This window comes from Corvus cornix, chromosome 2 (assembly GCF_000738735.6).
Source record: "Corvus cornix cornix isolate S_Up_H32 chromosome 2, ASM73873v5, whole genome shotgun sequence".
Lineage (NCBI taxonomy): Eukaryota > Metazoa > Chordata > Aves > Passeriformes > Corvidae > Corvus > Corvus cornix.
Genome location: NC_046333.1, coordinates 49,123,901 through 49,141,814, shown reverse-complemented (window position 1 = coordinate 49,141,814; position 17,914 = coordinate 49,123,901). Strand labels below are relative to the sequence as shown.

Genomic DNA, 17,914 nt, shown 5'->3' with positions numbered 1-17,914 from the left:
TAGTCTTTCCAGTCATGGACAGACAAGCTTGTAGTATCCTTGTGCCAGGGGATAGGGGACTGACATCAGTTCTTTGTCACTTCTTCTTTGTTGGCTTTCAGTGCCTTCATGCTTTAACTGATAGAGATGTTTTTGTGAAAATTCTCTAATTTGCTTATAACAAAATATTATAGCTTAATAGTTTGCTTATATTTTACTGTTCCTTTATTATTCTGTGTTGTGGAAAATTAACTGTAAGATGGCATTTCTGCATTCATGTTTGAAGAGCATGAAGGAAGACTAATTTCTCTTGTTTACCAGCTGTAACGGTCTAATAGCTATGTCATGTTTTTCATTATCCTGCCTTATTTTTAGTTTATTGTTATTTTATAGCACTCTATATAGGTATATGGTATTTTCTACTGCAGAATAAAAAGTGGCCTTTTGCTTAGGGACTTTTGTTCTTTTTCCCTTGTACATCGGTGTTTTGATGGCGCACGACTACATGGGTTTGCTGTGGGCACTCTGATTTCATCCATGCAGATCTCGTACTTGGTGTTTGGCATCAGTGAAAGGAGTCAGTACTTGTTCCCCTCTTCTCTTTCCAGATGCTTTCTAAGTCCATTGAGCAGCTCAAGCAGCCTGACAGTCACCTGGAGGAATCTGAAGAAGAGCTTCATGGAGATCACTCGATGCAGGAAGAGCAAGCTCCTGCCAGCGGTGCCAGCGTTAGGGCTGAGAGCAGCAGTGCTGGTGTGGATGACAGAATAGGACTGCAGGTGGGGGCTGTGAAAGTCAAAGAGGAGCCACTGGACAGTGATGAGGATGTTCAAACCCAGCAAATGGAATCTGGGGAGCAAGCTGCTTTTATGCAACAGGTAATAGGCAAAGATTTAGCTCCAGGATTTGTAATTAAGGTTATTATCTGAACATGACATGCATTTTCTAGGCTTTGATAAGCAACTGTGTTTGGGTTCACTGAGCTAGGAAATCCTGATTGACCATTCGAAGAATTTAACAAATGGAGAAGTGTTGTATGTACACTTGAAAACATAGTGAAGCTCATCCTTATGGCCACTAATTGAGAAAATATCTGTTGCAGTCAATTATTCTACATAAATCTTTGCATAATAGCTGATAGATGTTGTGTTAGCCAAGAAATACCTTACATCACTCAGTTCTAGTGAAAGAGAACTCGTATCACCTAGCCTGTTGAGATCAGCAATTGATGGAATTAGTTTCCAGACCTGATTGATGAAACACTTTTCTGATTTTGAATCCTCTGACTTCTGCTTTCAGCTGTCTGTATATATTGTATCATACTGTAGTCTTGAACACTGTTAATGTTAGGGTATTTTTTTCCCCAGTAGACAGGTACTGACTGCTATCTTAGTGGTCCCAGGCTGGTGTATAAAGTTTAATTTAGAGAAAAGTACAAGGTGGATATAAAGAGGCAAGGCAAGGCACTGTTTTAAAATTGCATTGTTTTCTTTTTTGCACTGCTTGGTTAATTTTTCATTCTGTCTTATTTGATGACAATGTCCGCAGAGACATCCTTAAATGCAGCAGATGCAAGTACTGGTGAGAAGCAAAATGCAGCGTTAGGTTCCAGTCAGTTACTAGGACATTGCACGAAAAGCACAGAACTGTTATTGTTATCATCTGATATCCAATCACTTGCTTGTTTTTTTTTAAATGAAGACTAATTGTACAATATCACATAACCTTTACCATGGAGTCTCATGGACAAATCCTAAAATAACAACTGTGCATGGAATGCCACCTTGACAAAAGGCAGGTTCAGCTTGCCTGGGTGCTTTAGCCAGAGCTGAAAGGCGCAGCCGTGTGTGCAGCCCGCGAGCTGCATCCCGGTCCATCCCTTACAGTCGGCAGAACAAGGCTGGGTGCAGTGCAAGGCCCTGTTTATTTAAGTCGATATTTTGTCAGGTCCCTGCTGTTCTCCTGCAGAAAAGTGATTTTGGGAGGGGGGGCAGGAAATGCCTTATGGAAACAGGAAGCCCAAGTGATTCATGTGCTGAGGAATGCGGGGCAGGGGGGACGGGGCAGCGCTCCCTCTGTTTTTAAAGGCACTCTATGAATTGATTTATTGTCAAAGAAAATAACAAAGCGAGTAGGGAAATTGTTAAGGAAGCTTTCCAGTGAAACATTTCCTTCATATTCCCTTTTGATATGTTTACCTTGTTTTATAGGTTTACTTTTGTTAAGCTAGTTAAAGATTCATTGTATTAAGATCCCCTTTAATATGGATAATCCCAAACTGACCTGGACTCCTTGTCAGGTTTTTTTTCTATTAAAAATATTTATATTTCTAAAGCTGAGGTATTTTAAGGTGCAGTATCCGGTTTCAAAAGAGATAGTTGTTTTGCCAAATGTAGAAATTGTTCTAAAATATGTTACTAGCATGTGTTGTTTACATTATGTTCTAATACTATTCAATCTCTTCTAAAATTTTGCAACTTCTAAAGATACATTATCCGTTTTCCTAGAAGGTCTAAAAAAGAATGACTAAATAGCTGCTGTTAACATGAAAGGCCTCAATAGATAGAAAAAGATTTAATTGAGAAAAACACAAGTGATTTTAATGTGTGCTTCATATTTGAACAGAATTTTTTCTCCATCCTGGATGAAAAAAATTACATATACATTCAAAAAGTGAAGGCTATAAAAATGAAATTATATGTGTTTCCCATTCTGTATATTTTTGATTTTCTTTCAAATCTGACTTTAGCCTCATCAAAGAGGGATAGTGCATCTTTTAAAATACATTTGTGGAAAAATCTGCAGTTGAGAAGAATTTTGTACAATATCATTTCAAAGACGTATTCAGAGAAGACAAAAGATATTTTTATAATGTCATTCAGGTGAGAAACCCCAATACATTAGTATACTTTCATTTCAGAATCTTTCAAATTTGGATAAAATTAAAATAAGAGAAACTACCTGGAACCAGTGAAAAGGAAAACTGGGTTTAAACAACCACATTTCTAATTGATTATTGTCTCTTACATTTTAAATCTACTGTATTTATTATAATTTACACCCTTAGAGGTGATCTCTTGTTTTGTGTTGTAAATATATTCTGTTTGTATGTTCCCTTTTTTTGCCTTCTGATATAAGTCTCTTCCTTTCTCAAATAAAGTTTTTTTTTTAAAAGATCCCCTTCCAGATATTTGACTTTGTGTAAAGTTGGTAACTTAGTGGTTTTTTTGCTTTGTATAATAACCAGATATGTCTGATACACATCATTGAAACAATTTAAACTTTTGGGAGCAAGGTTTTTATTACACTATTCTTACAATAATTACACAAAGTCTTTCTTTTTGGTCTCTTTGTTTTATCCTACATCAGCCATTATAAGTTTTAGTGAATGTGGAATAGTATTGATGCATGCTCATTTTCCCATCATGGCATCTGTCTTGAACATGTGATCATACCACATAGGAAAGGTAAAAGCAAATCCCGGTTCCTCAGCTTCTAATTATCCAAAATTCAGATGAGCAGTAATAATTTCCTGATATTTCTAAAACCTGCCTAGACCCCTGATCTGAAAATGTGCTTGTACTGACCACTTTGATATTCATCAAGGCCTTTACAAAACTAGAGTCCACCTGTAAATATGCTGGGGGAGAGGGAGTCCATGAACTTGGCATGAGACAGCGAAGTCCCAATGTAGAGAACTTCCATGAAGATGTTAAATACTGCGTGACATTTCCTGAACTTTGCTTAGGATCTGCAGAGAGAAACACCTTGTACTGCATAACAATTCCTGTTGCTACAATACATGAATTATTACTACCAAAAGAGTTCGAAAAACTACTGCGTTCTAGTTCTTATAACTGTTCATTTCATTTCCAAAGGCTCTAAGCAGCTTTGATTCTAGTATAACTTTAACTAAAATAAAATCTTATGTTTCAACAACATAAGTAGGTAAGAATAAATAGTTCTGTAAATCAAATTCAATTATTTTCACTGATATAGCAGCAACCTAATGTTTCATCAATAATACAACCCCCCAAAATAGATAAAAGGTCAAGCTTTAGCAGAGGAAAGCTTAAAACAAGCTTTAACAGTATAACATTGTACTTCTTGCCTCATTGTTTATAGTATATTTAGAATCCTGTGTCTTTAAGTAAATCATGTTTTCATAACAGGAATTTTATTGAGTTTCCTTTTGTTTAAATACCTGTGGTAGAATTAGAAGAGCAGCCATAATGTTTTCAATTTACAACATTCCCGTGTTGGAGACTGCACCTAGATTTTTCTAAATTATTTACCCTGCATCATGAAGGGTCATCATTTCATGAAGGAAATAATCATAATTTAATACAATTCACAAGCCTTATTTTTTTTCCCAGGCTGATGTGCATCTATTTTTTTTTTGAACTGGAGATGTTTATTCCGTCCTGTTTTCCAAAAGGTAAAGCCAGTATCACTGATAGCTGCCAATTTAAAAGTAATTGCTAATAAATGAAGGAAAATCCTTCATAATATTTACATACTCAGACAGACATTACTGGAATGTAGATACTGTAACATTAGCCTTTTTTTCATCTTCTGGCATTAACAAAATCGGATTAAAAGCTGAATGCCTCAGCAGAGCAGGAGCACTTCAGACACTACCACCACTCATTTGTGCACTATCTTTATTCCATCTTCATTATCATCAAGATCACTAAGACTTTCTCCATGTTACTTAAGCCAACCATACCCTGTTTTTATCTTCACTGGAATTCTGAGGTAAAAATCTATAAACATTTGTCCCAAACAGCAATCTAAAAGTGTTTACTTATTTCTCCCCCTTATGAACACTTCACAATTTGCAGCCAAAATCAGCTAAGCTGAGTTAATTTCCTTATTGTATTCTGTCCTGCTAGCAGCATGTCCTACTTATCCACTTAAGAAATGTTTGTTTGATTTTGATTTATTTGTTTAGTTTCTGATTTCCTTATGCAGTTCCCATCATCTGGGTGGTAATGGAGCTTCTGTACCTCATTTCTCTGTGGAAGAATATAGTTTAGAACACCATCTGCTGAATTACTGGTTAGGCAAACAGAAGAAGAGCATCCTGGATGAAATTATCTTCACTGGGGTAGAGCAATAATACAAGTCATTTTTGTGGAATTTTACTGCTCTATTTGATCGACTTTGTGCTTTGCATTTGGTTTTTTTTCCTCTTCTTTTTCTCTTCTGATTCAGCCTAACTTGGATTAAGATTTAAAGGTTAAAAATAGGATTAGCTCAAACTGCCTAGCCAGCAGAAAAGCTGGGTTCCTCAGCCATGCTCTCACTCACACACACACCCTGGCTTTGGAAGGTGCATCCTTTAGGAATGTACCAGTTTCTGGCCCCCATTTGCTGAGCTCGAGTGTCACACTCCTGCTTGTTTTGACTGTGGCCCATAACTCATCTAGCCTGTACAGAACAACTTCCCTGGCTACCTGTGGGCACACACATCTGCTGCAGTCACCCAAGGATTATTTAACCAGCAGCTGAGAGTTAAAGGAGTCCCCTTAGTAACTTGAAATCATTCAGCAGTGTGATTTGCTGTGATACATGGGGGCCTTAGACTAGGGTTGTTTTGACAGACGAGATACTTACTTGTAAGTGATCCAGTGCCTTAATTAACCGAATGTTTTGAATGTGGCTGTGGAGTCTTTGTTGCATTTGTTTTACTTTATTTTCCATAGCTGTCTGGAAGTAACTGTGTTGACTCTTAGAGGTACATAGCCCTGAAATACGAGGGAGATGGTTTGGAGGATATGATGTTAAAAGCATCCCTCTGTACACTTGATCCTTCCAGGATGGTTACAGCATTTTTGGCCTTTAGAAGTGCTGTGAAAGGCAGGATAAATGGAAATGTAAGTTTTGAACAATGTCAGACTTACAAATAAACATGCCCACCCCTCTCCTCCCTCCTAAATTAGATTGACACTGCAGTCTTAGCTCAATTCATCTCATTTTTTGTAGGCTGCCTTAGCTGTTTCCTTTTACTTTGCAGCCAGTAAGAGATGCTAACCTTGCACCTTCCTGCCCTTCCTCAAGTCTGAGACTGCACAGTCCCAATAGAGCCCCTATACAACACAAGCTGGCTCTATGATTTCTGGGACCAGACATAGTGTGGATGGAGCAAGGAGGTGGAGTGCTGTGTATCTGGATTTGTTTTGTGAAAATTTTTCATCTATCTACATGCAGGGAAGCCTCTGAAGATTTAGCCTGCTTGTTCTCAGCATTATTCTTAAGGGCCTCTTCATTTCTATCAAGTTTCTAACTGTGGTCTTTAAAAACTATGTTGCAGGAAGAATAATTCTCTTTTTTTACACTAATTCTACGTGAAAGTGCATAATAATGTGAATAATTACAAGTAATTATTCTTTCCCAAGTAACTATACTTTCCCATCTCCAGCTGGATGGGAAAATTATCCTTTTTTTTTCGGAAAGCCTCAAATCTCTTAACCTTAATAATTGCCAATATTTATTAGTTATTAGTTATTTATTATTTTTGTCTCCTTTTGTAAACTTCCAGTTACAGAAGGCAATAACACTTATTGTATCATAAAACTAATTTACTGAATTGTCTGCCTGTGTAGCATTACAATATAACAAAATTATTTCACTTTATTGGTACCCGCATGGAATAATGTTGACACTGCTCTATTTTTAGGTCCAAGAGATTTTATGCTTCTTTTCCTCTTTCAAATTCTTAGGCTATAACACCTCGATACTTTTGTTATTGCTCCCATTTGTGAGAGAAAGCAGAGAGTCAGGAAACCACTGGGGCAACAGTAGGCAAAATTCCTTAATCAGGGCTACATAACTAGTGTGAATCAAAAGCCTCCGAGTCCAGATCCCAGTAATTATCAGTGCACATTTTGACAGTTCGATGATATTACTTTCATGCCTTTGGGCAATTTATAATTTCCTGTATCCTACAGCACAGAGTTTCATTAATATTGTCATTGAAGAGGATTATGTGTTCTTGGAAAGCTACTTCATTAAATGCTTCATTTTGGAAAGAATTCTGTTTTGACCTCTGAAGGTCTTTCTCCCTGTTAGACAAGTTTTCATTTTTCTCCTTCCTTTAAAATATGAGAGTGAGTTAATGCACTCCTCAGTATATTGCTGGCTAAGTCTTCATAAAGCTCCGTTGTTTAATGTCCTGGAAGTGCAGCTCAGCCCTAATGCCTTGGAGACATAGGTGCTCTAATGCAGAAAGCAGTGCATAATCTGTCTCCTCTCATGTCCTGGCCCGTGACCCTTGGATCCCCAGGAGACCAAGAAGGTGTTTCTGTTCAAACTGCCTGTATTTCCTCAGCAAAGGGGCTTGTGAAAATTACAGCTATGAGACTGCAGCAATGCAGCAACGTCAAGGGCTTAAGAAGGCTTAGCTCATGTTCTCTCTAAAACAGCTAGTACAGCATGGAGGATTCAGTCTCGCACTCCTTCCTTAGTCTTTTCCTTTTGTTCCCATCAATAAGATCAGTGTGATAGTTTTTAGGTGGCAGCCTGCAGATTTTTAAAGCAGATCTCTGTTATTGAACAGACCCAGAAAGAGCACAGGGTAGAAGCACTACTGGGAAACACTCTCCTGCTGTGTGCAGAGGGACAACTACTGAGACCAGCTGCTTCTAAGGCTTGTTCTCCTAGATCTTGCTCTACTGAAAATAAAAGCTGAAGAGCTACTACACATCAGAGACCACAACTACATCACTCAGCTACCTGACTCCACACAGGGACAGGTGGTGATCTGGTTTCCCTCATTTCTCAGCCATTTTGACACCTTGTCTTAGGGTATCAAAGGCACCCAAGCCCAACAGCATATCTCTTGACATCTTCCTTGCTTTCTAGAACTTCTTGGCTTTCACCACTTACCTAAATTTGTAGAGGTCTTTTCTCATAGTTTCCCATAAGTTTCTGCATAGATTTCAGTTTTCTGGAGCTACTGACTTTATACAGAGAGCTTCAAATCTTCTCTTGTACTATTTCTGACAGAAATGAAAATGGGAATGCTGAATACAGGTGCCATCACCCCAGGTTTAGTCCAGGGACACCTCACATCCATAGCTCTGATTTGGCCCTTTCTGCAGGTAGTTTGGTCTCACTAAGGATGCTAATTACTCAGTTAAAATATGCACAGAATTACCCGTTGTGCTGTGTGACTGATTTTCTCATAACAATCTCCATCCCTTCTCAGGCAGGCTCTGAGAACACAAATACAGGCACCTCAGGACCAGCAAGAGAAAAGGAACAGGAGCAAGATCTGTTCCCGCAGCAAGAGGCTGAGAATGAGCATGGGGACTGTTACTTACCCGTGCTGATGGATAATGCATTAACCAGGCAGGCTCATTTTCCCAAGCTCATTGACTGCTTTCAAGTTAGATGCCATTATATGTCACTGTTATAGTAGCTTGGACCCTCCCGTAAAAGAAGTAATCCTTTTTTTCACCTCTCTGGCCCTTTCCCTCCATCTTCTAATGAAAGAAAATGACTCAAAGCCCATTAAGTCATTTTAATTTTCAAGTTCTTCTTTTAATGGCTTTCAAAATGCTTTCAGGCTGTGAAATCAGTTGGCATGGAACGCACTGGGTCAGAGAAGAGGCAGTGGGTTTAGCCTGGTGGGATGCCATACCCACAGGAGCACAGCATTCGTGAAGCTGCTGTTGTTAAGGTGAGATGCAGGTGGACACGACTGAAACTGTGTTCCACAACACAGTTCCCTTCATAATTTTGGTCATGAGTACCCAATCATAGAGACCTTGAGTGAGTGGATCATTTAAGTCTGAAAGGGTTCTGTGAACTTGGCTGGTCAGTGATAGAAGTCAGTGTTTGTTTCTCTATCTTACTGACATGGCCAACTGCACATTTAGGTCATCACAAAAGGCTGAATACGAACTTATGGACAGGTACTTAGAGTGGGTGAGGTACATTAGATAAGAAAAAGTTTTGAAGCCCTTTACCAGGATCAGGATCTTCACCAAGATCTTTACTAAGCTGTCTTATCAGGATCAGCTCTACTGTGTCTACTGCATGATTGCTTCAGCTTCAGAAATCACAAGAAAGGGCACTTCATGAATAAGAAGTTGCCATGCATCAAACATTTTCTGGCATTTCCTATTTTTTTCTTTCTTCTGCTTTAATACTTATGCTAAGTATTGAAAAGACTTCTGGTGAGGGGTTTATAAATGGAGGAGGATTTGGCAATTTGGAAAGCAGGGACACAATTCCACTGAGATCAGTTGCATTAAACCTGCAGAATCCTGTAAATGAAACAGAAATTGATATCAAGAAGGACCCATATATATATATGTATATGTGTGTATATATATATATATGTATATGTATTTTGTTCTGTGTTATAAAGCTCACCCATGGAACTAAGAGCTTGGGCCAAACAAAACAAGGAGATTTTAAGCCAGGCAGCTGACTGCACTGCAGAGATAGTCTGTGCAAAAGGAGAAGCTGGAAAGTAGTCTCACAACTTGGCTCCTATTAGAAACCAGACTCACTCCTCAGGCACTGCCTTCTCCACAGATCTCTGTCACAGTGCTGTGGCATCAGCAGTGAACAACTGGCAGTCATTACTGGTGCTGTGCTCAATCCCTGTGTTCCATAGCTCCTGAGAAGTGCTGGGCTGGAGGAGGTCCTCAAGGCTTACAGCAGTTCTTTGGTACGAGGAATAAGAACTAGAAGAGAAAAAAAAAAAACCTGTCAGAGCCCTTTGGTCTGAGTTCACCAAGGACATCGCCAAGGGCAAAACTGAATTTCTTTAATGTTGTCAGAAGCCACAGGACTGGATTTCCTGTGTTGCCATAGGTCAAAGTACAGGATAGCATTATAAGAGCAAGGAAATGCTACAAAGTTCTCTCTGTAGGCCATATCTCCTCTATGCCACTGAAGCAGCTGTGGTGGTTCACAGGGATGGAGGCTCCTCACAGCATAAACCTTGTGTACCTGAAACGGGTAATGCTGGGAAAGCACCAAAAGGTGAAAAGCAGAGCTGCAAAATCAGAACAATTATACCCAAAGCTACCACAGTGTTTTTCCCTTTGAGTAATAAACTCATACCCAGAAGCTTCCCTAGCCCATTCTCCCTCCCATGCCTATCCCTGTAGGTGTCCCCTGGTGTACCAGCCAGGGTAAGTTCTTCAGATTTGTCCCATTTCTGACAATCAAAAGATGTAAGAGATCCTCATGGGAAGGGTCATGAGCCTTTAGTTACCACTGGTTCACACATGTGCTCAGCCAAGCCCTGGTGGGGTTGGCTTCTGGCACGGAAAGCACAGTGGCTGGAGGCCAAAGGCCAGTTGTGGAGCAAGGGGGGCAGATGGAGGGGTGTCCTCCTCTCTCAGGCACTGCTGTGGGATGCCATGGTGAGGGATGCTGAGGGGAGATAGAGGAGGTGAAGCAGCACTAGTGAACATCTTACAGACACCTGTTAGCTGGGTTTGAGAGCCCTCCTTGTCTCAAAGAGCAACTCTGTCCTCTCCTGAGAATGATGACATTACTTCAGCCAGAGGCTCCAGATTTCTACCTGCTACAAAGTGCTTTTTCCATTGTCCTTGTTTTCAAATGACAGCATGGTACAAGGGATTAACTTCTTTGCCTTTTAACTGACTGGTTTAATCCACTGTATAGAAAATTCAGGCTAAATAATTTAAGTTGAAGTGCACCAATCCTTTCAGGGAATAGAAGAGTTCAGAGAGAAAGAAAGGTTAAAAAAAAAGAGCGCTCTCAGCTACTACCAAAATGAGTTGTTAGTCTTTGCTGCCCTGTCATTGTTGTCTCCTTTAATTAGATTCACTGTTAAACACAAGTTTTCCTGATCAAACAATGGAGATTAGTTACTAAAGAAAGCATTCAAAGGAATAGAAGAAAAAAGTCTCGATTCATAATTCTCTTTATTGGCTACATCTTGAATCTCACTTCAATAACTTGAGAAACACCATAACTGCTAAAGATTGAGCCAAGAGTATCAATGTTTCATCATTTTACACTACTTTTCAAATATAAATTGACATTTATTTTTCCAGCTGGAAGCTTTTATTTTGATTTAATTGGATAGAATCAATTAATAAACTTAATACCGTAGCTTAGTGGTGGATCTGAAATCAGAAACACTGAAGTTACCATTGTTTCATCTCTGAGCTTTCTGAGTCAAGGAGATAGACAAAGTGAAGATGGAATATCTAAATAGCTTATGAAAATATCCAATATATATTTCATCAGAAATGGGTGAGTTTCATTTTTAATTTACTTTCAATGGACATCTTTTCATGTGCTGCAATGGTTTTCTCTGAATTCTTAATGATCTTCATGTTAAGAGCATTTTGCAGTCTTCAGAGTTTTGTTTCCCATTTATAGAAAGTGTTCTTGTATGTCATCTCCTAAAAATCCCAAGGATTGAGCATTTAAATAAGTGTCCTCATTGATTAACAGCTTCTTCCAAACTGATTTTCAGCCTTTTCCCTATTGAAAAAAATCATTACACAACAGAAATACCAGAGATTCGATTTGGCATCATCAATCACTGAAAGATGAGTCAGAAATAGATTAGCAGGTGTTCTGGTTGATCTTAATATTGTAGTGACAAGTAAATTAAAGGATGACAGATGATCCCACAGACTAGCAATTCTTATGACTGTCATATGATGGCATGGATAAACATGCTGGCTTTTCTAATAACTGGCCATGAAAACAAAGAAATTTGAATTCATACAGCTGTGGAAAATAGAACTGAAACAAAAATTCCTTTTTAATACATGCTTGGAGTGTCTAACTGTTGTAAAAGACTTACAGGAATATGTTAGGATCTCAATATGGAAGATAAAATGTTTCTCTTCACTTTACTGAGAGGACTTTTTTTTCCCCTGATTTGGAGCATCAGCACTACCCTCCACTGTAAATCCAATAACGTATTCAGAACGTTCACATGTTCAGGGCACTTTGAGCTGCACCTTTAATAATAAATAAATAAGGAATGAACTTGTTTGGCACTTTAGACCAATAACCAAAGCTGGGGAGCCTGTTGAATATGCTACTATACCCCCTTTATTTTTGTGGGCATCATGGATTTTTAGAATGGTTATACATTTCCCTGAACCAATGTAATATAAAAGATTTACTGTTACAGTTTGTGTGTGGCCAGGCAATGGCATATGGAAAACATGTTTCCTGCTATTTAATTTAATTACTCTAATCACGTGCCAGCCCCGGGCATGTCATTCTGGACCTCTGAGGCTCTTTGTCTGTCAAAGAGATGGACAATATCTTGGCTTTGTTTAGTTGCTCTGCAGGCTGCAGATAAAACCACTGAAATACTGACTGTTTGTTTAACCAAAACTTTGCATTTTAACCATTTGGCTTTGATTTTTTGTTTTACAAGAAAAGATGACATTTTGGCCTTGGTGAGCTGAAAAGGAAATATTAGGGATATGAAGAAGAACTGTCACTTTCAGGACTTAATAGATGAAAAAGAATACTCTAGCCTTCTGGTCAGAAATCAGCTTTGTTAGCAGAAACTTAAGACACACATCACTGTTATTTTAGAATTGCCTATTAGCAAGGGCAGCTGGAAAAGTCCTGTTTATAACTGCTCCTTTCTAATATGGTTAGCCCTTCATTCAACAGTTCCAGTAGAATTTTGTTTCTTTCATCTCAATAGATGAAACTGCTATGGGTGAAACTATTTAAGATTCCATAGCAAATACTTACACCAGTAATGTTTCAGCCAGGTATAAGTTAGCTTTTATGTTAACAATCTACAGTTATTTTTATATAAGAAATATCTGCAAATTACACCTTTAGGTCTTTTGACAAATATTTAAGAGCAGATACAGTACTCCATTCATATTATAAAACCCAAATCTACAGAGAAATTAATCACACACTTAGCCTTAAGTATATGCTTAACACCACCACTTCCTTCACTTGTAAGCAAGTACTCAAGACTCGGGCATCCAGAAGTGATGCTAAAGAGTATTTAAGACTATATGAGGATATTATTTCTAAAAATCATGTTGTCAGAAGAGGAAAGAATAAGAACCATCTTTTAAACAAATTCCATCTTATAAGGTATTACTAGACACAGAAAGACTGGCCTACTCTTATATGTTTAGAAACTGAATGAACTTCAGTTAGTATGTTTCAACATGAAATTAATCTGCCTTTTTATACGGTAGTGTGCCAGCCTCCTGCCACAGTATTTTTTGAACTATAGGGAAGAGAATGGTCTATGAATATGCTCTGAGGAAGTCTGCATCATCAGAGGGAAACATGGATGGGATGGCATGGGATGCATAAGGAAAATGTACATCTTAACAGTTTACTTATTTCTGAAGTTTCAGTGTATGGTTCTCCAACTGGCTTTACTTTTCTCCGTTTTCTAGCTAAATCAGTGAGATATAATAGGTAACACTTATTTCCTCTAAGGTGCACAGTACAGCAATGCAAGAATCAAAAATGTTGTTTACTATGTGCTGAATTACATCTCCTGTCCCCTTTAGCTTTGAGCTAACCACTAGATGACACTACTTCCCACTTACTTAACAGGTGTGGGCATATACTCCAGTCTCAAGTAACAGTTAATATATTTATATGCTTCTCAACCAAAGAACTTCAGAAAGAACATTGTACAGGAATTGCCTTCACTATTATGCATTTTGATGAATTTTGTGTAGATACCCATAGATATTTAGGTGTGTGCATGAAGATGTGCACAAGCAGTGCATATGTCTTTGCATTTCTAGAAAAATCGTATTATAACTCACTGTGTGAGTCTTTAGGGTGTTGTAACTTAGCAAGTGTTGATGACAGCTCTACTTAAAAGAAACCAGAGGAAGTCCAAGAAAAACTTAATAGGTTGGAGTTTGTGGAGAACATTCCCCTTACCCCTATCTCCTCCCCTCCCAAAAAAAAGATACTGTATTGGCTTCAGTAGTGTGATTCTGGAAAGACTGGGCAGGGAGAAAAATATCACACTGAGGAGTCAGGCAAGAGTAAGCTGCACTATTCAAGTCCAAAAATGACAAACTGTGAGGAGGAGAGAGACAGAGAAGCACTGTCATGCATATCCATAAGGCACTGGCTGCTGTGGTTTTTGAATTAGGAAGAATGAACTTTCCAGAAGGATGTGTGGAAAGAATCCCACGTTTTTAAAAGCCTGATTTCCAGAAATCCAGAGGCTCCAGACTACTTGAAAAACAGCTCCTCCAAAGTTACATTTATGCTTCTAAATTGCATGCATGAGAGCATGAGGGTATGGAAGTGGAGTAATAGCACCTTCAGATACATTTTTGTTTGTGCCTGTGTCAACAAGCATCTTGCTTTGTTAAGATTCATTTCAATGACTTGTAACACATTTTCTCTATATGTGCTATAACTCTAATACATGTGTTGTGTGATATACTTAAAGATTTTTTTAAATGGCTATACTAAAACTTGTCTTCAAAATCAGTTTGTCATTTGTTAGTGCGACAATGCACTACCCATAGTCAAATCAAAAGTAAGAATTACTTTTTGGTTTAAAAATCCAAATTTGAAATATTACAAACCTTCATTTTTCATCTATTTTAATCTTGATCTCCCACAGATCCCAATGTGGGTTTTTTATCTAATCTTTATCACATTAGTCATGTACTTCTGTACTCCTGTCAAAGGTGCCCTGGAAGCAGGGAAGGTGAGACTCCTTGCCTTGGAAGGATGCTCTTCTTAATTTCCATTTCAAATTCTATCACAGCTCATTTTTTTAGCATCACTTCTTCTGTTTTAATGCAAAGAACTGCTAGTAAAGTTTAACAAAGTTTTAGTGTCATATTAAGTCTATTTAGTGTCTATCTAGCACTAGATCAGTGAGGAAGGTATTTTTGCTAATAAGCTATTTTTGTTATATCAAATATATTTCATAAGAGACAGAAGTGAAATTGTTGATTTGTGGGATTTCAAGAAATTCCATGCCCTTAACAGTATCAGTTTTGCTGTCTCTGTGCAACAGTTCAGTTAATGTAATATTTCCTGTAGTTCTATTGAATGTTTGAGAATTGCACTTACAAATAAAACCACTCCCACTCACAAGTAATTTCTTCCAGTTTACACAGCGCAACTCCATGCTCCCTACAAAAGAGTAGCAATATACCATAAACACAGCACCATATTTGTGAAATTATGTTTTTAAGTGATTTGTCAACAAAAAAGAGATATGTTTATCTGTTTGCAGCCAACAACCTAACTAGATCCATGTAAGAACTGAGATTTTCTCTGTAGTTTAAGGGTGCTCAAGCCCACAGAAACAGCAATGGCTGGAAACAAGGCTACCTAAATTGCAACCATAAGCAAAGTAATCAAAATCAAAGACTCGGTTTTATTCTGTACATGTGCTGTTTGGACAGGTTAATTTATTGGGGATTATGGATCTATGGAGAAAATACAACTAATTTTAAACATGAAATAAGAGAAAGGCTGAGAAGTAAGATGCTAGCCAAAGGTTTTGCTTATTTATTAAAATGCTGTCTTGCATTTAATCTAAACAAGTGTAATTACTTTTTCAGAATTTGATTTCCTCTGCAAATCTGGTGCTTTTACATTTCATTTAGACAGGACATTTATGTGAATTGCTTCTTTTTCACCAGTTTCCTACAGTTTCTCAAATTTGTCAGTGAACATGTTTGAGCAAACCTGCTTAGGAAGGGAAAAAGTTCTCCACTGTATTTTTGGCTAAGCATGAGCTCCAAGAACTTTAGCTAGAGCATACAAAAGCAGGCAAGACAAGAAAGCAGCTTATCTTAAGACTAGAATCTGGGGCTTGCTGCAGTAAAAACACCCTGTTGATGCATATGCTGCCTGAGTAGGGACAAGTTCCCTGCTCAGTCTGACTATAAAAGCATACGGTGTGAACTTTTTTATCTCTCTCACTTCAAAAGCAATGCAAAAGTTGTTTCAAGGGACCTTTGTTCTCTCCTTCTGACAAATAGTGACCCAAGAAATGCAGTACTGTGAGGCTAGTCTCTTCCCTTTCTCAGGGCTGGGAGACTTAGGAGGAAAGCAGCTTGGTTATACCTGCCATGCTTGTGGAAAAGAAATTATGATTTAATGATGTTTCATTCTTGACCTGTAGCAAAGGAATTCTTGCTAGCAGGAAAAAAATACCTTACCCCATGTAACTAGAAAGGCAGCACAGTACAAAGTGTGTGAGTAGTCAAATGGATGTGAGCCAGATTCAGAAAGTGGAAAGTAACCTGTGCAGCTTTGTACAGCCCTGGAAACCACGGATTTATAAAGTCCTCTCTCCTCTCTCACTCACATGTATAACTGAGGCAAGCATGTAAGAGCAAGCATTTTGGAGCAGCGCAAACGGTGATGGAGGGGACGAACAGCCACATATGCCTTTGTTGTGAAGCTGCCTTCATGTCTGCAAGGACACTTGGGTTCCTTTTGACAGCTGCTGTGAAAGCTCTGGTCACATAATCCAAAGTCACTGCATTTGGATTATAATGTTAACTGCCTTGCTGAAACTTCTGTTTCTATACTAAACTAGGATTTGGATTAGAACAATCTACCATGTTACAGACTTTATCACACTCTCAACTGTAATGTATTCTATGGAGCAATGCAGTTCAAAACATGTTTCAAACTGAGCATATACCAGTGAAGTAGAAGTCAGTTTTATTTTCAATAAAGAGAAAAAAAAGAAGGTACCCTTCTGTGCATCGGTCTTCAGGCAGTTTATAGCAAGGAGTTGTTAGAAGGAGTTACTACTTCCCCCCACTTTCAATAGTATCAAGAATTCCTTTTAACATAATCTGAAGACAACACTATTCAGGATTAAAGAAAGCTCTATGACAATTCAGTGAGATTTTGTTCTCAATAGATAATAGTTTTGTCTGGCATTTTCAAATCTACTTTTTACCTAAGACAGCAGTGGCTGTCTACAACCTGTAGAGGTTCTTCCTCTACATAGAACCATGTGGTGATGTTTCCTGCAATGGTAAGGCATGTTTCTTAGCTCACCAGGAATGTCAAAGACCACACAGGAAAAACAAACAAACAAAACCATGAAAAAACCCTAAACCAACACCAACAAATTATCAAGAAAGAAAAAAAAGCAAAGATAGAGAAACAGAAAAAAAGACATCAGCAGATACAAAAAAGATGGCTTCAAGCTTGCTAGAGGGAAGCTTTTCAATGTTGAAAAACAAAAGATGAAGCTATATGAAACTATTTCTGTGAAATGTGTTATACCTACAGCACAATCCCTTTCTAGCAGTTGCTCATTTTACTAAAATCATTGTAATAGCTGGTTTTATGCACTTGAGGTAGCGAGTCGTGTCCAAAGCAAAAGATTTATAATTTGCTCTGGGTATAATGGTATGAGAGGAACTGGCTGCCAAAAGGGACTGTGATTTGAAGAGGGTGCCTTTGGTTTGGTAGGTGGTGTATTTCTTCTGTGGCTGGAGTTCACTAGACAAGTTGTTTGATGCACTGGCCAATGATAACTATCTTGAGAGAGGGAGAAACCCAAATCCTCCAAGTTTCAAGGAGAGTGCAGAATGAAGTACTCAGGTATGTGGAAAAAAAAAAAAAGGAGATGACAAACTCCATGGCAACATGAAGTAGATCAATTCATGGGGCACTTTGTGGTCTATCACTTAAAAAATAAGATTTATTGACCCCCAAATCATGGTAATTTTTAGTATTAAATGGACCTCTTTTGAAGACTAAGCTGCTTGAGAAAAGGAGACAGTAGTTTTGGAATGGAGCCCTCAGCCTTAGAAATAACACTGCTGGTTTGGCTCTGCTTCCAATATTGTTGCCTAGTTTTAAAGCTTTTCAGCAGGACTTCGCTCCAGTCTGGTGACCAGCATGAATCACTGTGGAGCAGATTAACACAGTGTTTTCCCAAGTGTCTAATCTCGTTTTAAGATCA

The 17,914-nt window shown here is 38.3% G+C and overlaps 1 protein-coding gene across 17 annotated transcripts in view; it reads left to right on the top strand.

The window, feature by feature from the left end:
* Positions 1-17,914, top strand: part of HDAC9 (histone deacetylase 9) — a 462,548-nt gene that overhangs the window by 271,186 nt on the left and 173,448 nt on the right. For 14 of the 17 annotated variants that reach the window (XM_039550208.1, XM_039550200.1, XM_039550207.1 and 11 more), the window contains one exon: positions 588-857. In XM_039550208.1, coding sequence (XP_039406142.1) covers positions 588-857 — 270 coding nt within the window. Of the gene's footprint in view, positions 1-587; positions 3,157-17,914 lie in introns of those variants that run through there. The other 3 variants (XM_019285597.3, XM_019285596.3, XM_019285595.3) reach the window with 1 other exon arrangement.